Source organism: Eutrigla gurnardus (assembly GCF_963514095.1).
Source record: "Eutrigla gurnardus genome assembly, chromosome: 17".
In the NCBI taxonomy this organism is placed as follows: Eukaryota; Metazoa; Chordata; class Actinopteri; order Perciformes; family Triglidae; genus Eutrigla; species Eutrigla gurnardus.
This window is the reverse complement of record NC_139928.1, coordinates 1328698-1354676: the sequence shown is the minus strand read 5'-3', so window position 1 is coordinate 1354676 and position 25979 is coordinate 1328698. Positions and strand designations below refer to the sequence as shown.

The window sequence follows — 25979 nt, the reverse complement described above, 5'->3', positions numbered from 1 at the left end:
GGCTCCAGCCCCCCCCGCGACCCTGAATACAGGATAAGCGGTAGACGATGGATGGATGGATGGATGGACTTAAAGGGATAGTTCAGAATTTTGGACATAAGACCTATTTTCCAAGTGAGCCGGTGTGTTCGAGACGTCTGGACACGTTTTCAAGAAATTTCATTCAGTTCTTCTAGTCTAGCCGAGTTCGCTTATGCTATGGCTAGCGCAAGTCAACGGTTCTTAGCTAGACAGGCATTAAAAACAGTCTTGCCCACTCCACAGTGCACCCGAGGCAAATCCATTGTAACCGCAGACTATCGATGTACATATGTGTTGATAGAATGTTTGAAATAAAACCAACCTTGCATTTTTAAGGATTTATGTCTCAGCAGCAGCGTGTCATACTTCCTAGTAGGCTATGGCAGCGGCGGAGTGATATCACCTAGCGCTTATAAGTTACCGGTTCCATAATAGTTTGTTTACCTGCTGTCATTGCTACAGACGCAGAGTAGCCTGCAGTGCTAGTTTCTTCAAGCTCACAGAAATGGACACTTTTGGAGAATATACTGAAACTTTTGAAGACTCTGATGAGGGATGCTCAAAGGGCAGAACGTGAACGAGCGTCTGTGGAGACTGAGATAGCCCCGGCTGGAGCTGAGAACCGGGACCGAACAAACGGACACTGGTGGTGCCAGGAGGGAATCCCCCGCAACGCGTCCGAGGGTTTACGGGTCTACGGACGGAGCAGAGGTCCGGGTTCACGGTGCATAATTGTGGCTTCGCGTGTCCTCGGGCTGCCCGGTGTTTGCGTGAGGTCCAAGCGCTTTTCACCCAGGTCTGAGGGCATGAGTCCCGACAATTCGTCCCGGTTCGATCGCCTATTTACGGGCAGTATTTCGGGCGGTGGGTCTTAGAGTTTTGAGTCCGACGGAGAGTCCGCATGTGTGGATTTGTGGAGCCGCCCGCTGCCCGGTGTTGGTCTGCGGTCCAAGGGCTTTTCACCCAGCTCTGAGGGCACGAGGCCCGACTATTCGTTGGTGTTCATGTGTCTATTTACCAGAGGGAATCCCCGCAACACGTCCGAGGGTTTACGGTTCTCCGGACGGAGCAGTGGTCCGGGTTCGCGGTGCGTAATTGTGGCTTTGCGTGGCCGTGGGCTGCCCGGTGTTTGAGTGAGCTCCGAGGGCTTTTCAGACAGCCTTGGGGGTATAAGTGCCATGTCCAAAATCCCAAACGAATGCAGACGCAGAACTAGATATTCTGGTCCAATCTATATTACTAGTATGGAGTGTGTGTAAACTTGAGTGCAGCGTAGGTTTGGCCATGATGTTAACGTTAATGAGGAATAACACCGACACAACATGTTCAGGTCACCGACACAGGTCAGAGGTTTGATCCCCGACTCCTCCTGTCCACATCAAAGTGTCCTTGAGTGACATACTGAACCCTGAGCACTGGTGATTAGGATGGGTTACATTTCATTTATGTGATGATTAAAAAATAAAATGGAACAAGGCATTTGATTTTTGATATGCTTCACTCCCAGTACAGAAAGAAAACCAAACATGGACACAGATGCATCAACTCAAGCTTTCTTCCTTCACTTGTTTAACAGATTTGATACAGAAGCACAATGAAGAGTGACATCAGACATCCAGAAAACATCCAATGAACAACCGGAGCGGGTTCAGCGGATACATTAAGAACACATGACGACGGTTCAACAGTTGAGGAATTAGGTGAGATGATGATCAGCAGCAATACTCTTGAAGTCACAAACGGGCCGGATAGTGGAGCTTCTGGATGATTAGCTGAAAAGACACACAGCAAGTATTATTGTGGAACAACGTGTGTGGAAGTATTTACTATGGCCCCGTCAATTTAGTCATATTCAGGCCAATTCTACTGAAAACACAACAAAACCAAATATGCGTGTACTTGAATTACAAATATCCCAGACCATCTGTCTACACCCAAAGAGAAGCTATATGCTCTCTGGGCTCTCATTTAGAAATGAGTGCGTAGGATCCACACTAAAAGTTTGCGTATGTTGCAGTGAGGAAATGTATGTACGTGTCTGATTTATAAAACCTCATGTAAGCCAGCCAGTGCCCAATATCCTTTTATGAACCAAATCTTTAATGAATGAATTAATGTATATAATTAATATATGGTTAATGCAAAGCACCTCATGAATTATGCATATAAATGAGACGGATGATTGATCATCAGGAATATTAAGAAAATATTTTTTGAGTGAATTTCTTTGAACTTTTTCTCTAATTTCTTTGTCTGTATTTATGTGTGTTTATGGCAGACTGTCTGCAGGCTTTATAGCCATGATCCAGGTCCTCGATAGTGACATTGTGAGTATCCTTAAGGCAGGGGTCGCAGATTTGCGTCGATGAATGAACAATATTTTGCGGCCCCCTACCTGAAATCAAAGCTTGGTGTTAGTGCGGCCCGCATGTTTTTTTCTTCACTTTATCCGCGTGAGTCGTTGCTCTATGTGTTTTGTATTTTTAACACTTGTGGGCTACCATAGCTCAGGCTCGCGACAACAACACAAATTAGCAACATTGCTTGTACCGTAATTTCTGGACTATTGAGCGCACCTGAATGTAAGTTGCACCCACTAACATTGGTCAACTGTGATCTGTTTGGTAATTTTCATTGGTCTGATGTGACGGGCTAAATGTTTTTTGCGGCATGAAGCTCCTTAGCCCGTAAAAATCCATAAATTGGCCGCATGTGAAAAAAGTAGCGGCATATAGTCCGGAAGTTATGGTAACGTGTTTCGGGACTGTCATAGAGTGGAGGGAAAATATATCCGATCAACCAGTGCAAATAGTTGTTTTTTTTGTCACCCAACCCCAGTCATGTCTTTTTCAAAACCTGCCGTGAAGAGAAAGGTTGGCGATGAGCACAGACAATTTAGTAAAGATTGAGAAGACTGGATCAGTTGTACTTTTTTTTAAATAGTTGAACCCCTTTTTTGAGGAATACTTGATGCCGTGCAGCCTCACCCAGACTCTACCTCCAGCGGCCCACAGGTAATTTGAGTTTGAGACCCTTGCCTTAAGGTAAATGGCGGGCTGAGTGCTCCTTTTGGCGTCCAGAGGGGGGTGAGGCAGGGCTGCTCTCTCTCTGGCATGTTGTACTCTCTGGCCATCGAGCCTCTGCTTCACAATCTAATCTACTAAATGGTGTGTACGTCCCCCAGTGTGATAGCCCTTTTAAACTGTCTTAAACTGTCTAATATTACTGAGACAGAAAAGGGTTCAGCAGTAGACCGCATTATCAGCTGGACCCAAGGTCGCCTACATCAAAACATGGCACCTTCTGCATTCCTGTTGTGACTACTAAGAGAGTAAACATTGGGAAACTTGAACACACTGCTAACCTAAACAATCTCATTCCTGTTCTCTCAAAATCAAAGTCCACCTCAAAGCCTGTCAATAACACCATCAGGATGGGTCTGCTAAATGTTAGGTCTCTTAATAACAAATCATTTTTAGTCAATGATTTTATTACCACTTCTAAACTTGATTTTATGTTTTTAACTGAAACATGGCTAGAACAAAATAACAGTGCAAGCATTCTGATCGAGACAGCACCCCCCAACTATAATTTTATTGATGTTTGTAGATCTGGGAAAAGAGGTGGAGGAGTTGCTGCTATATTTAAAAATACATTTCAGGGGAAACAGATGTCACTTGGTGTTTTTCCATCATTCGAATATCTTTGTGCTGTGTTGAAATGCTCTCCCAGAGTTCTCCTGTTAATTATTTACAGGCCACCTAAATATTCGTCAAATTTTTTCGATGATTTTACTGAATTATTGTCTAGCATCTCCATTGATTTTGACTGCCTAGTTATAACTGGTGACTTTAATTTTCATATTGATGATTTGAATGACAAGGGTGCAAAAGAACTTTTTAATATTCTAGACATATTTGACCTTTCTCAACATGTGAAAGAGGCTACTCATTGTAAGGGACACACCCTGGACCTGATTATCACAAAAGGTCTCCATGTTTCTGATGTTTTTGTGACTGATCCTTCATTGTCTGATCACTTCTGTGTTTTCTTTAATATTTCTTTCATTCCTGACACACAAACAGAATCAAATAAGGTCAAAAAGCAGTACATCAATGAACATGCCAATGTACTCTTTAAAAATGCCATCTCCTCGTTACCACCTCTAAACCCATGTCATGCTGATGATCTTGTAAACATCTTTAATTCCAAAATTCTGAATGTCATAGATGTCATTGCACCTGCTACGGTTAAAACAATTTCTGGTAAGCAAAAGGCACCCTGGAGAAAAGCTGCTGTTGTGACAGCCCAGAGAAGAGAGTGCAGGAAGGCTGAACGAATCTGGCGGAGTACTAAACTTCATATTCACCATGACATCTATAAAGAGAGGCTTCGGGCCTACAATTTAGTCTTAAAAAGTACGAGAGAAACATACTTCTCCAATATCATAAACAACAACACTAATAAGGCGAAAACCCTATTTGCAACTGTTGACAGACTGACCAACCCCCCAACACAAATACCAGCTAAACTCCACTCCACACAGAAATGCAATGAGTTTGCATTCTTTTATACTAATAAAATTGAAGGCATCAGACGCGCCATCAATATCTCAAACAAAAAAGTTGGATCACCACCCTGTTCAGGCAAAAGTAACACAGCAATGATGGCAAGCTTTAATGCCATAGACTCTAAAACTCTAGTGGAAACGGTGACAAATCTAAAATCATCCACCTGCTGCCTTGATGCTTTACCTACCAACTTTTTTAAGAATGTTTTTGACTGCCTATCAATAGACGTATTGCAAATAGTTAATAACTCCATTCAATCAGGCAATTTCCTGATTGAATGGCCTTCAAAACTGCAGTCATTAAACCTCTTCTAAAAAAGCGGAGCCTAGATGCCTCTATTATCAACAACTACAGACCAATTTCAAATCTACCCTTCATAAGTAAAATAATTGAGAAAGTTGTCCTCCAACAACTAAATCACTTCCTGGCTTCAACTGGCTGCCACAACAACTTCCAGTCAGGATTTCGACCTTTTCATAGCACCGAGACGGCCCTTATTAAAGTTGTAAATGACATCCGTCTTAACACAGACTCTGGCAAAACTTCAATATTAATGCTATTAGACCTCAGTGCTGCATTTGACACTGTCGACCACTCAATACTCTTGGACAGGTTGGAAAACTGGGTGGGGCTCTCAGGCACAGTCTTAAGCTGGTTCAAGTCATATCTACAAGATAGGAACTATTTTGTTTCCATTGGCGACTTTGTATCAGAACCTACCAATGTAACGTGTGGAGTCCCCCAAGGTTCAATCTTGGGGCCGACTTTATTCAACATCTACATGCTCCCACTAGGACAAATCATGCAAAATAATAACATTGACCACCATTGCTATGCCGATGACACCCAAATCTATGTAGTACTATCACCAAACGACTATCGCCCCATAGATCTTCTGTGCCAGTGCATTGAGCAAGTCAAAGACTGGATGTGCCAAAACTTCCTACAACTAAATGAGGATAAAACTGAGATAATTGTTTTTGGTGCTAAAAAAGAAAGGTTTAAAGTAATTCAACACCTTCACTCTCTGTCCCTGAAAACCTCAAACAAAGCCAGAAATCTTGGGGTTATTATGGATTCTGATTTACATTTCGACAGTCACGTTAAATCAGTAACAAAATCAGCCTACTATCACCTAAAAAATGTAGCAAGACTTAGAGGGCTCATGTCAGCTCAAGACTTAGAAAAACTTGTACATGCCTTTATGACTAGTAGGCTAGACTACTGTAATGGTCTCCTTGCAGGTCTTCCGAAAAAAACTGTCAGGCAGCTACAGCTTGTTCAGAACGCTGCTGCTAGAGTTCTTACAAAGACCAAAAAATGTGAGCACATTACACCAATTCTTAAATCCTTACATTGGCTCCCTGTATGTCAGAGGATTGATTTCAAAATCCTCCTGCTCACATATAAATCACTACATGGTCTAGGACCGAAGTATATCACTGATATGCTCCCACTACATAAGACTTCTAGACCACTAAGATCTTCTGAGACCAATCTGTTAGTGATTCCCAGAGTAAAGAACAATCACGGGAGAGCATCATTTAGTCACTATGCAACAAATGGCTGGAATAAACTTCCTGAAGATGTTAGACTTGCCCCAACTCTGACCACTTTTAAAACTAGACTGAAAACTTTTATGTTCACCATAGCTTTCTGCTAAATCTTTTAATGTCTGCACTGTTTTCAATTATTGCAAATATGTTTTTATTCTCTTTTCTTTCTGTAATGCATTTTTAAATTCTTTTTTTTTATTTTCTTTTAATTCTTCTATTTTTTTTCTTTTTCTTCTCACTTTGTTTTATGATGTGAAGCACTTTGAGTCTGCCTTGTGTATGAAATGTGCTATACAAATAAAGTTGCCTTGCCTTGCCTTGCCTACGCAGATGACCTCATCGTAATGATAAACACACAAGGCGACATTGAAATTTTTTTACAGAAACTGTAAAAGACTGGTTTTGAGGTGAACTGGGGGAAGAGCGAGGCTCTGATGGTTGGGTAGGAGCTCGGGGGCTCAAGCTGCCTGGTGGCCTGGTCTGGGGAAAGAAAGGACTCAAATACCTAGGGGTCTTTCTGGGAGATGAGACCTATAAAAGTAAGGACTGGGAAAATGTGGTTGAGAAGGTGAAGGGGCACCTCTGTAGATGGAAATGGATTTTGCCAAAAATGTCCTACAGAGGTTGCAACCTGATCCTGAACAACCTGGTCTGATCCACCCTGTGGCACCGGCTGGCCTATGTTGATCCTCCAGTTTCTCTCCTAACAGAGGTACAACAGATTTTAGGGGACAGGATGCACTGGATACCACTGGAGTGTCCTGTTCCTTCCTAAGGAAGGAGGGTAGGGTTACTGTAATATCAACAGTACCCTACTGTTGATATTATAACTACTGTTACTACAACTACTACTGTTGATATTATTACTGTTACTACAACTACTACTGTTGATATTATTACTACTGTTACTACAACGACTACTGTTGATATTATTACTACTGTTTCTACAACTACTACTGTTGATATTATTACTGCTGTTACTACAACTACTACTGTTGATATTATTACTACTGATACTACAACTACTACTGTTAATACTGCCACTACTGTTATTACTACTACTACTACTGTTAATACTCCTGCTAGTATTAATACTGCTACTACTGTTAATACTACTAGAACTACTACTGTTAATACTGCCACTACTGTTAATACTACTACTACTACTACTACTACTACTACTACTACTACTACTTCTACTAGTAGTACTGTTAATACTACTACTATAACTGTTAATACGACCAGTGTTAATACTACTACTACTACTACTGTTAATACTCCTGTTAAATCTGCTACTACTGTTACTACAACTACTACTGTTGATATTATTACTACTGATACTACAACTACTACTGTTAATACTGCCACTACTGTTAATACTGTTGATGCCACTACTGTGAAAACTACTACTACTACTGTTAATACTCCTACTAGAATTAATACTGCTACTACTGTTAATACTCCTACTACTGTGAAAACTTCTACTAATACTACTACTGTTAATACTCCTACTACTATTGTAAATACTCCTACTACTGTTAATACTACTACTACTACTACTGTTAATACTCCTACTACTGCTAATACTCTTACTACTATTGTAAATACTTCTACTACTGTTAATAATACTACTACTAGCCTACTGTTAATACCACTACTACTGTGAATATTACTACTACTGTTAATACTACTACTGCTACTACTGTTAATACTCCTGTTAATACTGCTACTACTGTTAATATTACTACTGTTAATACTCCTACTACTGTTAATACTAATACTACTAGCCTACTGTTAATACCACTACTACTGTGAATATTACTACTACTGTTAATACTCCTTCTACTGTTAATACTCCTACTACTGTTAATACTACTACTACTACTACTAGCCTATTGTTAATACCACTACTACTGTGAATATTACTACTACTGTTAATACTACTACTACTACTGTAAATACTGTTTATAATACAGCCCAATCCCAATGTCCCCCCTAAAGCCTTAAACCTGGTGACACCTGGTAGATGGTGAGTGTGAGAGGCTGTGATGGTCTGAAATGGTGGAAATACAAATGACACAGCACTCGGCATGTCACTGTACTTTGATGAAACAAAATATATTATCTAAACGTTTTCTACAGCCTGATTTAAATGTCGTCCAGACTTCTAGACGAGACGGTAAACGCCAAATCATTTATTTACTTGTTTTAGTTCAAACGGCTTCAAAAGGAAGTAAGAAGTTCAAATAACTGGTGGATTATTAAAGCAGCTGGCGCTGTAACTCTTGCTGCTGGCGATGCTGGGACTTTCATTGATTGAGATTCATTGACTCTGAAAATCATGTTCTAGTCCTGCTCAATGTGGTAAGTGTCCTGAGATGACTTATGTTAATTTAATGAAGTGAATGATCCGTTCAGCAATTGTTAAATGAAAGGATTGACCTTCTGCGCTTCTAAAAATGACATTCCCACACACCTTAACTACACTGTGGAATACGCTTCAAGGGAATTATATTTTGTGGTGAATGATGATTGTTCTTGGCATACAACAAATTATGTTCAAAGAGTCCTAGACGTGCAAGTAGGGAGGAGGTCTGGGCGGTGGGCAGGTTAAAAAACACAGGACTTTCACCAGGAGACAGATTTAAGTGTCCCGCTAGAATCAAGTAGTTATGTTGTGTTTTTGTTTTGTTTCAATATCATAGTCATTTTTTGAGTAAACCTTGTTTTGTTTGTTCGTTAACCACTTGTCTAAATCTGAGACTATTTGGTCCAGGAATATAAGTTTCCCTGGAAATATAATTGAGGGTGAATTTTAGTTGTCCAGGAATGTAATTTAGTAGGACAGAGTTGAGCCTGGATAATAATGTGACATCACTGGGCAGCCAGACAGATCATTAAAATACAATATGCAATACAATCATTTTGGATGGAAATAAAAGAAGTACTACAGCAGACTCGGAGTGAGAAGTGACACATATGACTACTCACATAGACGTCATATCATTTAGGGCGTGGTCCAGTTCTTCACTGATGGCTTTGTACTTGAGTTTCTGTGCATACAGCTCATCTGTACGTCCACCCAAGCACCAAGATAAAAGGGAAACATAGAAGAGAGTCTGACATTAGCATTGTGGATTAATAAAGACATTTAGAGACCAAAATAAATTGAAAGTTAATAGGACAGGAACTTCAACCCTGGTTAGAAGCCAGGTTAAACGTCAGGACACTATTGTAAAGTATGACTGGAGCAAATCAAAAGTAGGAACCTATATTATTTGAACAAACCTTTGTCCTGAATACCATGGCCACCACCAGTAAGACATTTTTAGGGCATTTCAGTGGCTAACATCACCACATCACAAATGACGTTGCCAACCAAACTGAGGACCTGCTCCATCGTACTGGGGTGTATTCCAGAAAGCAGGTTCAACAAACTCTGAACCTAACTCTGAACTCTGAACCTAACCCTGAACTTTGGACCTAACGCCTGGTTTACACTGGCCGCGAATATGCGCGTAGCGGAGCCCGCTTCCTTTCGGCGCCCTTGTTAAGCGATAGTGTAGTTCACACCAGACGCGGAGCGCCGCGAATAGGCGCAGCCGTCCCGCGCCGTGAAGCAATCGTTTCGGCGTCTGCTCTATTTTTTGCGCGTGCCGCGAACGAACACGTCAATTCTGGCAGGAAATCACACAAAGAAACACAAGACAATCCGATCAATTTTCAAAATAAAAGCACTTTTCAAAATAAAATACCGCGATTGACAAATGCGATCATATTTGTGTATCTCAACTTGCACTGGGAAACAGGAAGAGACAATACATTTAATAAATGTGAAGAGTAGATAAACAAATATGTGTATTTCAACGGTACTCTCTCTCTCTCTCTCTCTCTCTCTCTCTGAACGGATAAATACAAGAAGTGTTCAAACTTCTTGGTTACAGAAATATGGCGTATTAATTTTATGGGGTTATTTACTCCATAATGAAAAAAATAGCTCTGAACAACAGCTGAGCAGAAGCGCTTGTGGACCGTCGCGGAGAAATACGCGTCTGGTGTGAACAGTCGGCGCGCCGGTGTGAACCCGGCGTAACCCTGAACTCTGAACCTAACCCTGAACTCTGAACCTAACCCTGGACTCTGAACCTAACCCTGAACTCTGAACCTAACCCTGGACTCAACCAACTCTGAGCTACGCGCGTGCCTACCACCTCTACAAAGCCATCATCCTTGGAGCTCCGATACAACGATTCACCATGGCAACCGGGAGAGAGTTATTAGATATTACTGAGTGTTTATGGAGAAAACAAGCTCATCCTTAGAAAACGGACAAAAAAAAGAAAGAAAACGGACCGAAGACTAAATGAAACAGCTGATTGAACTGAACGTTGATGACATTTTTTTTCTAAGTGCAGAGTGTAATACTGTAGTGTAATGGTCAGCAACTCTGACTACTACACAGGTGACAGGTGATTCAGTTCCCATGGCGCATGAGTGGAAGATGCAACATTTAATAATAACTATTTTGATATAGGTTTAATCCCAGGGGCACAAATAGATTAAGTTGAAAATGAAGCGTGAGAATATTGTGCAGTACATTAAGGCTAATGGTTTTAATTATGGTGTTTAACAGAGAAAATATCAGTAGCAGCTTTAACCCCAAACAGAATGCTGTTTCAACACACAGAAATTACCTTAAACATTTTCAGAAAACTCCCGTTGTGCAAAGAATCTGTTCCTGTCATGGATTATGTCTGCCGAAATGTGAGGCTGCCAGAATAATTTTGCTTCCATATCAATTGGTTTGACAGGGGGTTGTTGAAGAAAACCTGCCAGCGAGCAGGTTAGGTTCACAGAGTTACCATGGTAACTGACCTAAAGTTAAAGTTAACTCTCTTTCTGGAAGGGAAAACTCAGAGTATCCCTCTTGTCATGGTTAACAAATGCTTTCTGGAATACACCCCTGGTATCAGACAGCTGTGGTTGTGTCCTTTTAAAGCCTAGCACTTAGTATTGGTCAAAGTGTAATCAATGTTGTACCTTCCAGATCATCAATAGTCTTCTCCAGCTTGGCCACAGACCTCTCAGCAAATTCAGCTCGGGTCTCCGCCTGAGAGGACAAAGCACAGTACCATGTCATCACATGATGTCCAAGATCAGTTGACAGTTGATTGAAATAGAATACAGTCAATATGTATGTCAGGGGTACGATCGGTCATATTCATATAACTGAGGCTGATCAATCCTTGTTGCTCACCTCTTTGAGTTTGTCAGTCAGGATCTTGATCTCTTCTTCATACTTGTCCTCCTTCTGAGAGTACTGTGATGGAAAACGACATCCTTCAGAGGTTGATCGATGTGGAAGCCTATAAGGCCGTATCAACTTCTTACCAAAAACAACAGCCCTGCCTCTCTGATGCTTCCTTGAGGGACTATCACGACAAAGCAAAGAAAGAAAAACGCTGGAGGGAAATGGAAAAGGTACCCGCTGAGTGGGGATGACATCACACACGTGGTGAGAGACGGGCAGCCATGATTGGTCGGGGACTGACGTGTAGTCTGTCATGTCTCTAAAGTCACAAAAGACTTTACATCCTAAACCCCAGCTCTACATCCTGTTTGGTAGCAAGGGTTTTTGTAGGTATTTCCAGTTTTGTCCCGAACTAACTCTTATTTCTGTGCTCAGGACTATTCCCTCCACACCTGCCTGCTCACCCTGCACCACGCTCACTACTGCTGCTTCATCATAAACCGTAGGCCCATCCCAATGGACTCCTCACCACCATCAACCCCCCGCCTCCCCTCCAGCCTTCACACATCCACTGCTTACCTTTCTGCAATAAACTTGAGGTCTTTTCACCACCATCTTAACCAAAACATAACACTCTCTGACTCTATAATTACCTAATCTGACATAGTGACTATCAACACTAATATCCTGTCATCTGTACCAGGCATAACAATGACACACATAGAAAAGCCGGTGTGAATCAATGTTTTTGTATCGCTGACGAGCACTGGCCAAGTGTTGTTCGCAGTTAATCAAGTAGTCCTTATGACTGAAGCCAATAATAATCCCCTCTGTCAAAGTAACTTAGCATCTTTTAAAGAGCATCTATGATAACACTGTTGATTTACGTCTACGTGTACATGCAGAATAACATCATAATGTTTGAGTTGTGCAGCCTGCTCATCTACCTTCTCAGCCTGGGCCTCCAGAGATTTCAGGTTATTGGTGACATTCTTCAGTTCCTCCTCCAGCTCAGCACATTTACTGGTTTGGTTAGGAGGGGACAGAGGGAGGGAGGAAGGAAGGGAAGAAGGAAGGAAGGACAACAAATTAACATTTGAAATTTGAGTCAAGTCATGTTTTCAAAATGTTACTAAAATAGAAGTACACAGAAGCGTGAAAAGTAGAACTCAGTATTGATCACAATTATTATTATTAGTGCATATTAGCAACATTTACTCTGTGACCAGTAGGTTGCAAGCTAACTTGCAATGTTTCTCTGCCCTGTGATTCTTCCCTTATTGATGTGACCATAGGACCAATCAAATAGACTCACGCCTCAGCCAGCTCCGCCCTCTCCTCTGTACGCTCCAGCTCTCCTTCTACAATCACCAGTTTACGAGCCACCTGCACAAATAGAGTTTATATATATATATATATATATATATATATATATATATATATATATATATATATATATATATATATATATATATATATATATATATAATTCATTTGTGTCAGACACCAACATAAAAACATCAGTTTAATTACAGTCTCTAGTAACAATGACTCAGAGCCACATCCATGGGACATATTATTGGCTCATTGTGAAGCAATGAAGCAAGAAGATTTATTAGTTTAGTTACTATGCTTTTAAAAATATAGTTTTACTGTAAAGACTGCTGCAAAAGCTCCAACTCACCTCCTCATACTTCCTGTCAGCCTCCTCTGCGATGTGTTTAGCCTCTTTCAGCTGGATCTCCTGAAGCTCCATCTTCTCTTCATCCTTTAGAGCCCTATTCTCAATCACCTTCATACCTCTGCAAAAATAGACCAGAAGTGACTTTCATTAGCTAACTGTTACAGATGCCACCACATAATGCATGTCCATGACCAACAAGTTGTTTCTGTTTCAGCTTTAATTTCCACAATGTCTTTAGATTTATTATCGGATAATCCATTCATCTCTCAGCATGGGTCTACAAAAGGCAAAGGAAAAGAGTCCAGCTCCTCTCCAGGGGTTTGGTTCCAGAACCAGTACTATTTGTGGAGGTGAGCCCAACTATCTAGATACCGCTCCACCTCCTGTAACAGCTGGGATACAAGGGTTCGACATGCTCAGGTCCCTGCCTTTGCTTGCCACGCAATGCAGCCAACCCCAATGCCTATCCCTGCAAGTGGTTGGCTCACATGATGCTCCGTGGAGGATTATTGGGCTGTCCTTGGCTGAGCCCCATGTGTTGTGGCCCAGCAACCAGACGCTCGGTGGCCAACTCCTCTACCAGTTCTCTCTGGCTGATTCATTAAAATGAACTTTATATGAACATAATATCAGCTTATACCTGTTCCATGATTATTTATTTCCTACTACAAGTTAGCGAACCTTGAAATAGGATGCGGGTATCAGATAATCCAGGATTTATTTGTAATGAAAAAAAAAACGAAAAACAGTATCAAATTTATTATATTATATTATATTAATTATTCGTTTCAAAACCAGAAACCAACCCCTTTTGTTTTGTTATTAACTTTTGATTCCAAACCCCAAATGGTTGTTCCATTTTTTGATTTTAACACAAATAACCGATTTACTTTTGTTTGTAAACTCCATGCTGGTTAAGTGTGCAGATACGAGGCATGTTTAAATGTTTACAGTGTGTGGGGTTCCTCTGTTGAAGAACTGAAGAAGCCTCTCAGAGGTGAAACGTTTTCAAAAACCTAAAGCAAGTCCAGTGGTCTATGATAAAGCTTTCAAAATTTACCATTGATGTTATAGTTGTACAGTGTTTTTGTTGACCCACTGCTGCTGTGTCAAAATAATTTTATTCTATTCTATTCTATTCTGTTCCATGACCTGGATGACTGAGAACCTTCACAGATGTGGATGGGTGTTCATTTTTGTTTAACTTATACAGTAAGGCTTGAAGTTGAATTATATTTGACGGTGTGGCCACTACGAATGACACGTGCCTGGTACATTTAATTTGAAGATGCTGGGGGGGTGTCTCCAACTGATGAGCAATGCAGATTCCGTCCAGGCCACGGGGCATTGGACCAGCTCTTTAGCTTTGCAGATCTGGTGGAAGGGTCATGGGAGTTTTAATCATGTCCATACTCCATGTGTTTTGTGGACTTAGAGAAGGCTATACTCAGCACAAAGTTGAACTCCTTCAATTACAAAGTGTGATTGTGGTTGGTGCAATATGTGAAAATTACGCATCTTGTGTTTGTCCTGTTTTTGTGTTGTCATGTCAAATAACATGTCATGTCAATTAACACGTCTTCCCTACGGGGACTATCAAGTATCCATCTATCTATCTAATAACAGGATCCTCCGTCATCTTCCTTTTGTTGAGTAACATTGATCAAAATAACCACATCACCTCTCGCTCTCATCAGCAGCTTTCTCAGCCTCCTCCAGCTTCTGCAGAGCTGTCGCCAGTCTCTCCTGAGCTCGGTCCAACTCCTCCTCCACCAGCTGGATACGTCTGTTCAAGGAAGCCACCTCTGCTTCAGCCTGAGCACAGACAACCAGTCACCAAAGTGAAAGGAAATGGGCTTTGGCTGTATTGTCCTCAACATTTTGACGCCTGCTGTAATACTTACAGCCTGTATTAAATACAAGATAACAATGCGTACATGCATGTAATGCATACATTCAGGGAAAGAAGACATGCTGGTTAGAGAATAAGTAGCTACAAGTCTAGCATTTAAGACTATTTACAGGTATTTTGTCTGTTGTGCAGCATTTATGGGGTACTGTCATGGTGCTTCTAGTTAACAGAAGAGTAAATGTATGGTGACTGATTAATAACTATATATTATAGAGACAGGGACATCCTTAAAGACATGGATGTCCTCAAAGACAGGGACATCCTCAGAGAAACAAAAGAAAAACAAAACAAAATGATTGTACAGTCAGCATTAAAAGGTCCGCTGGAGCTGCTGCATTAGAGGCCACACGGATGTTTATGATCATCATGTCTTGATAAACCAATCAGAGAGGAGTCGCCCCCTGATGGCCAGTAGAGAGAATGCAGCTTTAACGCACTTCAGCATTGACTTCACTGTTCAGAAGCGGAGGATAACTGTGATGCCTGTGATCACGTTTTGAAGTATTTTATCATGTTTACTGATCCCCTCTTATACATAACATGGCTTTAGTCTTTTAGACTTGGTCTACATAAGGTTGATGTGTGCTATGTGATGGATTGTGTTGGCCTGGTTTGTCTGTCAGTCCTATTTGTGCTTGATGTTTTGGCAAACGGAAAACTGCTGTCATGATGGTTTGAATAGTGTAAGTGGTTTTAGTTTAGTCCTGGAGCCACACCATACACTGGTATTGAGTTCTATTACTGACAGCTGTACTTTCTATATGCAGACTCTGACATACATTTTTCAACAATGACTGAAACTGAAAAGAAGATTAAAGGCTGAATGGTGTTCTTCTATGAAAGTAGATCAACAGGAGACAGTAGAACCAACGTTTGTATTGGTTCATTTGTTGGAGTAGTCTGGCACAGAACTTTACTTATTATTAAAAATAATAACTCCTCGTCTCCAACAGGAGAGTGACTAAATAAACAGTGTGACCCTAGAGGAATGATGATGTACCCTAAATGGACATGGACCATTGTTAAGCCTGCTGTCAAGGTTGAGCCTCTGACATCATGGCCAAAATAGGGCTCTGAATCCCCCCGACAGCTGAGAGGAAGCCATGCAGAGCATGTTGGGAATGGAATGTAAGGGAGAAGCAGCGAATGAGAAACTGGTAGCATCAGAGCCTCAGTTAAGTATGAGAAGCAGTGGACTTGGAGCAGGATAATGTCATGTTAGCCTTTAGCAATAGTGGGACTCACATCAGCAGCCTTCTTGTCGGCCACCTCCAGCTTCTCCTGAGCGTCCTTCAGGGCCTCAGAGTATTTATCAAGCTCGTCCTCTGTCCCCTTCAGCTTCTTCTGCATCTGCAGGATTTCATCTTCATGCTGGTGGAGATAAAACACACAGCTTCACAACATCATCGTCAAAGAACATAGGGCTTTCACCAAGAGACGGATAGTGTCCTGTTAGAACCAAGCAGCTCTATTGTCTCAACCCAACTATGTATTGTGTTTGGTTTTGTTTTGTCGATTAACCATGTGATTCAAATTGTTTCAACCTGAGACCGTTTGTGTATCTTGTTGTATGGGGACGTGGTTTAGTAAGAGAAAGAGTTGTGTATTTTTTGGGGGGAGTTTTTCCTGATCTGAATCGTGTCATGTGATATTCTGTACAGACTGTAAAGCCCCTTGAGACAGATTTGTGATTTGTGCTATATAATTCAAACTGACTTGACTTGACTGAAGCCTGATATTAACGTCTAATTGTAAAATGGCCTCATTTATATAGCGCTTTTCTCCAAAGCGCTTTACAGCAATGACTGACATACACCCATTCACGCACACATTCAAACACCGACGGCGGAGTTTGAATGTGTGCCCCCCCCCATTGTCCTCCATCGCTGAGACTGGATAACATTAGGAAGAGATCTGTTGATGGACCGTGTGGACAGGAGGAATGATGACAGCAAGTAAAACCTGTTTCAATCAGAGAAATTATTTCATACCAAATCAACTTGGGTTCAAGTTCAACATGTTCATCGACAAACACTTAAAAATGTCATAATAGCAACACAAGCTCTAATTAGCTAAAAATCTTAGACATTACAGGTCATATTTTAATGTAACCCATGACCAGTGATGTACTGTCTAGTAATATAACTACTGGTGGTCCCAATAATATGATTTTATATAACAGTGTACACCAGGTTGTCATGGAGGGAGAAGGGGGGCTGGGAAGCCATGTTCCCAAAGGTTTGCGTTGTGGGGAGGACTGTCTGAGCACAAAGAGGGTACCTTGGGTCCAGCTCAGACTTCCTCACTCACACCACTGGACTGAAAACAAGACAAACCAGACAAGACCAGGTGAGCCGGATCTGAGACAGAAACATTGGTTGGGGTCGCTGGTATCCCTCAATACTGACAGTATTAGACTGTTGTAGTCTGACAGGCAGCGTTCAGCTCTGTGCTGTCCCATGATGCCATGGCCATCAGACATTAAAACCGACATCTTCCCACCAACCCCCACCCAGTGATGTCAGGGCAGCAGACGCTGGACACATGACAGAGTGAAATCATCTGTTCAGAAGGCCAGTAAAATAATAACACAAGAAAGTTGAACTCTGTCTGTTATTGTTTCTAAATGGAGCGAAAGAAGCAGTTCAGCTGTTGTTTTGGGTTGAATGTACTTATTATATATTTGAATACAAGCTTGAGCTAAATGAACGTTTCCATCTGCTCTAGAATATGTGCTGAAGGAAGTCAAGTTCCAGGACTCATTCTTACAACATTGATGATATAACAAGTCCAAAAACATGTCAAAGCAACAAATTCTTAAACCACATACATGCATATTCAAATAGAAATATCTTAGATTTATAATGAAAACGTGCTGATTTTCTATCACAACATGCACGTTATTGAGAGCTGAGTATGAGCTACATGTTTACTAATGCCTAAAAAAATCGTTTGGGATACTGTGAGCAAAAATAAATTGCCTAAAAGATACCAATTATTCAAAGATCAATGGAGCCAGAACATGGCATTTCATTTGACATGACAATGGAAATGTGTCATTAAAACTTTAATTCATATTTATAATGTGTCGAACTGCGGAGCACAATGTCAAAAAATGGCACCAGTAAAAATGCAGCAACATAAGGAGATGCATGTCTTTGAAAAAGCTGCCCCAGTGCATACTGGGAGGTTTCCCATCAGCAATCACTCATGGTTTCAACTCTCTACTCATTTTGCCTTCCTTTCCAGATAAGAGCGCAACATAATTATAGATCAACAAATCAATCCTCAAAGCACTTAACAACCCAAAGCAGCTGGGTGAGATTAAACAAGATTATTTGATCTGGATAACCTGACCCAACCCCTGGCAACACCATGGGACTAATTCAGGATTATTTTATAGTATATGTGTTCATAACCCACCTGCTTGCCTCTATCTTCAGCTGCTTTCTTGTCTGCTTCTGCTTGTTCGGCCTGGTCCAGAGCATTCTCCTTGTCCAACTTCAGCATGAGCATCTTCTTTTTGATGGCCTCCATTTTGGCTGAGGTGTATTGGACTTTTGCAGAGATGAGAAGACAAGTAGATAGAGGTTGGATGACCTGAGAGCCCAGTGGAGACACTAAACTCTGACAAAGATAGAGGCAGACCTTTATATGACAGAGGAGGAGACACCCCCACTACTAAGCCCCCCGACCGCACCCTCTTCTATCCTCAGTCTGAAGCAAACCTACACACTAACAATATATATGTCTCATGCTTGGAGAAGAAACACCTCATACTTCCACTATTTGATGTGAATCTGGCCTGTTCCTTGTGATGTAGATTCTCAAGTGAAAAAATACTATTTTCATTTTCCTGCATGGGATCAAAATAAGTAGTTTATGAAAAATGCGGAGCTACAATGCAAATCGAAGACATGACAAAGGCAAATGCTTTTGTCTTTTTCTGTCTGACACACACTACTCAAATGACAGGTCAGTCACATGTCAGTCAGTCATCGGAATCAAAGACTTCAGTAGATATGTTATCCTAAATATGATTATTTGTGTTCTTTTTCTTCGAAGTACACTGATAATCAGTAACAGTGGTCCATGTTTCATTCTACTGTTTGGCCTCAGTGCAGTTAAACAGCAGCTGTTGCTGCCATTAAGTGAGCAGAGCACTAGTACAATCTCAGATCTATTTCACACCGTTTAAGTTTATGGTGAAAGACAGCTGATGTGGGATTAATGGGAGTGGACAGTATGAGTTACATCTTCTAACACAACACATGTAATACACTGGAGGAGCAACAATTCACTCATATCTCTGGGTTCTTCATGTATTAGCTGAGTTAGAAGTGCAACAGGACTGAATGGGCTTCTAACACACTTGAGCATTAGTACATGTTATATGGATGCCATAGTCTAATACAATAGTACTCAGTCTGTCTGAGGGCTATTTCATCTTTATCATAATAATGAAAGTTGTAAGAAATTCTGGCAGCGTGCCTGGGACTTCCATTCTGAGCTTCCTGTTATGTGCTTGTGAGCTTCCTGTCAGGAAACAGTTACTCTAGGGTTTTATTTTGAGTAAAACAAATCTTCATCCTGAGTGAGTGTAGCTGGTAACAAATATGGCTTTTATTTTGAAAAAATAAATCCTATTTTCAGGTTTAGTGAGAGTTCGAGAGTTTAAGCATTAACTTTCTGTTCTATTCATATGCACTTCGCGTTATTCCTGTTATGTGTTATGATACAGTTAGTCTATGGGTCTTTTATTTTGAAAAAAATCCACATCTTAGCTGGTAACAAATGATGCTGTTATTTTGAAAACTAGATTAATTCTTAGTTTCTTGTTAACATACAGTGAGTTGGGAGCTTTTGGTTTGAATAACAAGCCTAGTCCTGATCCCTGTTCCATTTATGTTAACCAGGGCCATGGCATTGTGCATACTAGCTCACTGGAATGACTTGACACTCTAAATAGAATGGGACCATATTGAATTTGAATTGTTTACCCATGTTGTGAAAATGGCTGCTGAAATAATGAAAGCAACCACTGAAAGTTATATAAAAAAAACCGTTTTGTGTTGTTTTTATGTTTGCAGTGTCAAAAAAGCTTGAAGTTCCTGTCACTTTCAGTCTCTGTAAGCATGTTCAATAAGTACAAATCCTAAATTCTCGGAAGTCAAAATACCCATTTGACCCAATAACGTCCCACGTCTTGTGAACCATTTCAACTTTCTAGATCTAATTTTCTACGTTTAATCAGTTTGAGCTTAAATAGAAGTGTTTCTTTTCGCTAAATTCATGTTGACATGGGGACAAGTTTCATAATTTTTTGTGATTTTTCATGAAAACGTGTCGGCAAATATCTTAGAGAAGTTGTTGCACACAATTCCCAATCATTCTGCAAATTTTGATGTAGTTATTTACACATGTGTTGGCAACACTGCGAAACTAGTGAAATAGTATAGTAAGTGAATTACATAAAGCCAGTCAGATTTTTGCTTTGCAAACAACTCTGTCTCTCACTAAATGATGTTCTCATACAAGTATACTAGATTGGGAAACATGTTTCTTTCCAGACCAAATGTTGCAGTTTTACACAGTTTGAAATGAAATTGAAAATGACAGAAAGGTCAGTAAAAAACAACTTGGTTCGGATTAAAATCACAATGAAAGTAAACAAAAACAAAGTTAGCTTCTCATAATACAAGGTAAACTTAACAGCAAGTGTTCTCCATGTTATTTTTTCAAGTTGAGAAGTCAGCCCCTGATGGCCCAGAGAGAATGCAAATTTAAGGCACTTCAGCTTTGGCTTCACTTTTCAGAACTGGACGTTGTCGCCTGGTTCTAACGGGGCACTAACATCAGTCTCTTGGTGAAAGTGTTTTTTGACCATTACAGCACCCAGAACTCCTCCTTATGTGAACTTCCACGGACTCGTTTGGAACTAATTTGTGATACGTTAAGAGCAAAGAAATTCATAATGCAGTTTAGTTGTGTGGGAACATCATTTTTACGAGACCAAGCTGTTGCAAATGACGTTCAGCCGTGTTGTTCCAGCAGGTAACTGAATATGAAAGCACGAAGAAGTAAAGGATATATTATACAATTGCATGATTTCAGAACATGGATATTAAAACCCCAGAAAAAAGTGATGAAAGGATATCATGCCTTATAAAATGGATGTGAGTAATAGTACAACAATAAGATCAAAGATAATAAAGGACAACTGGAGAGTCATGTTATACTACTACATTAAATGTGAAAAGATATGCTTGAATTCATAACTTGTCATCAGTGTCAGGATGCCATTTAATATTGAGGGAGTATTTCTTGGTGATGGGGTGAAAGGCTTCGAGTTAGAACGAACACAATACACACTGACTGAGAAATTGCCATCCTGTAACCTTACTCCATCACCTGGCCTGTAATACCTATAATTAGATTTCTCCTGGGGATGAACAGAGTACAGGGCAGATGGGGGGGACTATGTCAGTTATTCCCTCTCTAGGCCTCGGCTGGATATTAATAAACATCTTTTGGCTGACATTGTCCAGGGGATTAGCATAAGAGAGGAGCTGTGCACACAAATAGGCATCCATGAACACAGAGAGAAAGGAACAGAGTTATAAGTGAAGCTTGTTACTGTGTTTGACTAGCGATGTGATGACTAACACAGCAAGTAATTCTGGAAAAGACATTTGTTCCATCAAACAGTAAGATGTGGAGGTTGATTTCACTTTCTCTCTGTGTTGATGGGATTGGACAGTGACCTTTGCTATTGTGGGGTCATATGGTGCTCTGTACTGTATATGGTGACAGGGCTCCAGTCTAGCATTAAGGCCAAAAGGCTAAGTATAATTCTGGGAGCTGTTGATCATTCATTGTTAGAAAGGGTGGAATCAAAAAGGGTTTATTGACAAATATGTGTACACAATCTTACACACTATATATACATTGGAGGGCAGGGGTCTTCAACCTGTTTCAGCCCAGGGACCCCTTGGTCGATAGAGAAACAGAACAGGGAACAGGGTTTATGGTTGATAACACATTTATAATTAATCGTTATTGGTCTTTATTATCATTGATGAGGTTAGGTGTCGATTTGAAGCCTCACCATACAATAAAATACTTTTAACCCCTTTCTAACCTTGTATTATGTTTATGGTTGATTAAACGTTCATACATAATTAGCCTATTATTTGTTATTCATATTATTTTATTAGCATTATTGGTATTGATGAGGTTTATTTGTATTCATGTATTGTAATAATGGCACATTTAGCTTCAGGATGACATGCAGGCCTACCTTAGTGAGATGGCTGGCCCTGGTGGGAGGCACACAGCTTGTTTATTCTGGGGGAGATGCAGGTCGTCAGGCAGAGCATCATATCATCCTCAGGCTGCAGTGTGGACCCATATTTGCTCTTCAGTGAGGGAGGAAAAAACACTTTCACAAAAATGAGTTGTTGCAAAAGGCAAAAGGGTCAGCATTGCCTTTGCTGTGAGCTGGGGGAAGTCTTTCTGGCAATACATCCAGAACTGAATGAGAGGCCTTTACTCATACACAGTTTTGTCTGTGGACAGCTCTATCAGCTGATCTTCCTCAGAGGCTGTCAAGTTTTAGCTGTCATATGCTTTGTCTTTGAATGGAAACTGTACCCCATGTTTTGTCCCTTCTCCAGGACTCTGCCTCAGAAAAGTACTATTCAAATTGCCTTTCGAGGGCCTCCAAGTGTCCAATAATTGTGTGTTTCACGTCAGGCGAGAACACTGCAGAATCAGCCAACTCTGAAGGAAGCATAGAAATGTTACCTTCCATGCTTCGCTCTCTCCATCTTACTGCTTTCTTTATAAAGCCTTCCATCTTGTCATACAGCTGAATGGCATGTGTATTATGGCCTGCATAGAACTGTTCAGTTTGTTGAACTCTGAGAAAATATCCACGAGATAAGTCAGTTTAATGAGCCAGATATTGTCATTGAAATGTGCAGCCAGCTCTGTGCGGTTTTGATCAGCTAGAAACTCATGGATAGCTGTGCGTAACTCGGACACGTATGCCAATACCAATCCACGAGAAGCAAAGCTAAGTTCTTTATTAGTGGTGCGATCACGGCATATTTGTGACTCTCCTTTCCGTGATTACACCAGATCCCAGTGTACACTAGTACAACAGACCACAGTACACACTATTAAAACAGACCACAGTACACACTAGTACAACAGACCACAGTACACACTAGTACAACAGACCACAGTACACTTTACAACAGGCCACAGTACACACTAGTACAACAGACCACAGTGCACACTATTACAACAGGCCACAGTACATACTATTACAACAGACCACAGTACACACTATTACAACAGGCCACAGTACACACTATTACAACAGGCCACAGTGTACACTAGTAAAACAGGCCACAGTACACACTATTACAACCGACCACAGTGTACACTAGTACAACAGGCCTGTATGAGAAGGAGATGCTACAGACCCGTCCTCCCTCCATTATCATGGGAAATGTAAGATCTCTGCCCAATAAGATGGACAAGTTAGTGGCATTGACCCGGCATGAAATTAAGTGTAGCATGCCACACCAGACACAATAAGATAATGGACTTATAACTGGCATATAACTCATCACCCCTCCCCTCATTGGAAGATTTGACCCCAAACTGGGTCACCTCCTGCGTGTGTACAAACATCTGGTACACATGTGACATCTGTGACTTCCACTGGCTCCCTGTTCCAGCCCGCATCCAATTCAAGACGATGGTTCTGGCTTTCAAGGCCACCAATGGAACGGCACCCATCTACCTTCAAACACTGGTCAAATCTCACGCCCCAACGCAAGCACTTCGCTCCTCTACTTCAGCTGGCCAGCTTGTACCACCATCGCTGAAATCAAACAAATGTCGCTCAGCAAAGTCCAGACTCTTCTCTGTTCTGGCGCCATAGTGGTGGAACGAACTCCCGACCAATGTCAGGACAGCAGAGTCACTTGCCATCTTCCGAAAAGGGCTCAAGACTCACCTGTTCAGACTTCACCTCGACTCTGCATAGCATGTCTCCCTCCAGCATCAGCTCAAGGCTCCTCAAGTCCTGGGCAGACTAGCTGTGCCCAGGACTGCGTGTAGTTCACATCTTCACCCCGAGGAAACCCAAGGGGCGCATGCAGCTCTGGACGTCATCCTGCGTGGTACCAGTACCAAAGACCTTAGCAGCTACAGGCCCCCGGCTCTGACACCTCCCCCAGGTGAGATGATCTATGAACCTGCTGCAGTTTGCCTGTCAGTCTGGCATTAGGGTGGATAACGTCATCATATTCTTCCAACACAGAGCTCTTTCTCAACTAGAAAAGCCTGGGCTCTGTTCCTCTTCACCATCTACACTGCAGACTTCTTCTACAACTCTCCCTCCAGCGGCAAAATTTCTCTGACGACTCTGCAATCGTAGGCCTCATCATAGATGTGGACGAGAGAGAATACAGAGAAATGACCCCGGACTTTGTGGTCTGGTGCCTGTGGAACTGCCTCCAGATCACCCTTACTGCAGTTTTACTATACTGCCCTACAAAGCCTAACTGCAGTAACTACGCAGGGTAAAGGGTAAAAGGGTAAAACTGAGAAAAACGACTTTAAAGTAAAACGTTTTTTTAACCGGCCAGCCAAATAGGTTCTAAGTAGGTAAGTGTTATGACACTTATTTCTACATGTATTGATGATGTAATTTTTATGCTAAAAAATCATGACGATTTATTTGACCTTTGACCCCAAAAATGTAGTAACTCTGGTTTTACATTGCTGTAAAAGGTTCTCATAGTACACAGAGTGCAGTAACTCCTTCTTTCAGCTTGAATATTTTGTTTTCAGTGAAAAAAAAAAGTATTTTTTATTTAAAAGGGTTTAACAACTCTATTCAAAGATTTGTGAATTTTAGACTTGATATAATAAAGTTATATTAAGTTATATTTTAGTCTTAATATAATTTTATCTCACTTTTTTACTTTTTTACTTTTTTAATGAATCTAGATAATAGTTTCCCTATCAAATAGACTTATAATTTCTGTTATTCTTGTCTTCACTATTCAACATAATGAATTACCACGGTAAGTGTACTAACTCTGGTCTGCTTTGGTTTTGAGTTGGATTTTGTAGTTACTGCAATTTCCATGTCATTATTTCTCTGAAATAAAGCAAAATTGTCATGTACACCTTGGTCACAAGATAAAACAGATGTCAAAGAGTTAATTTTTAGTTATAACTCAGTTTTGACCAAAAATGTAGTTACTGCAGTTCAGTGTTGTTTTCGTCAACGATGACGATGACGAAATCATTTAGTTGACGCCACTTTTTTTCATGACAATAACGAGACGGTGACGAGATAAACATGGCTCTTTGATGACTAAAACATGACGAGACTTGTGTGTTTTCGTTGACAAGACGAGAATGGACGAAAATGTTAGTGGGTGGTCTGTCAGACGTTTAAAATGCATGACATTTCTGCTTATTGTGCGTGTCAATTAAAACCTAAAAAGTATCTGCTGCTGCATTCTATCCTTGTTTGGTCACGCCCACCACCTGGCATGCAGCGCACAACGTGCTCAACACGTCACACTGTTGTCACTCATCAGAGACAATAGACCATGATGGTGGCAGTTTCAACACAGGGGCTTGGTGGTCGCAAACGTAGAGACGACATGGGTGTATTTTAAATATAACCCAGCAGATAATAAAACAGAGTGTATTGTGAAGGAAATGTGGCCACAAAGTAAGCGGAAAAAATATGACCAACCTTAAGCGGCACCTGAAGGCTCGCCACAAGGATATTTTTTCGAAGGTAAGTTACAAGTGCTGTTAACATATCGTATAGCCTACATAACGTTACAATGTTACTCGACAATCGGCTCGTGATAAATTTCATAGTATGCTTATAAATTAGTAAGTTTTCCACATACTCCTGGCGCAAATGGGCTGCTAACTTCAG

The 25979-nt window shown here is 40.9% G+C and overlaps 1 protein-coding gene across 1 annotated transcript; it reads right to left on the bottom strand.

The window, feature by feature from the left end:
- Positions 1-1560: 1560 nt before the first annotated feature.
- On the bottom strand, positions 1561-18644 carry LOC311027559 (tropomyosin alpha-1 chain-like). The gene is made up of 10 exons (XM_084031618.1): positions 18419-18644; positions 16241-16366; positions 14765-14898; positions 13084-13201; positions 12715-12785; positions 12347-12422; positions 11406-11468; positions 11189-11258; positions 9140-9218; positions 1561-1793 (listed from the first exon to the last, which is right to left on the bottom strand). Exons 1-10 carry the CDS (start codon positions 18530-18532, stop codon positions 1790-1792), a joined length of 855 nt encoding a protein of 284 aa, XP_083887744.1. The 5' UTR covers positions 18533-18644; the 3' UTR covers positions 1561-1789.
- Positions 18645-25979: the final 7335 nt, after the last annotated feature.

Coding starts and splice junctions, on each gene's coding strand:
- LOC311027559 (XM_084031618.1), bottom strand. CDS start 18,532: ATGGAGGCCATCAAAAAGAAGATGCTCATGCTGAAGTTGGACAAGGAG. Junction 13,202..14,764: donor GCTGCTGATGAGAGCGAGAG/GTGATGTGGTTA, acceptor CTATTTTTGCAG/AGGTATGAAGGTGATTGAGA. Junction 11,469..12,346: donor TGGAGGCCCAGGCTGAGAAG/GTAGATGAGCAG, acceptor TTTCCATCACAG/TACTCTCAGAAGGAGGACAA.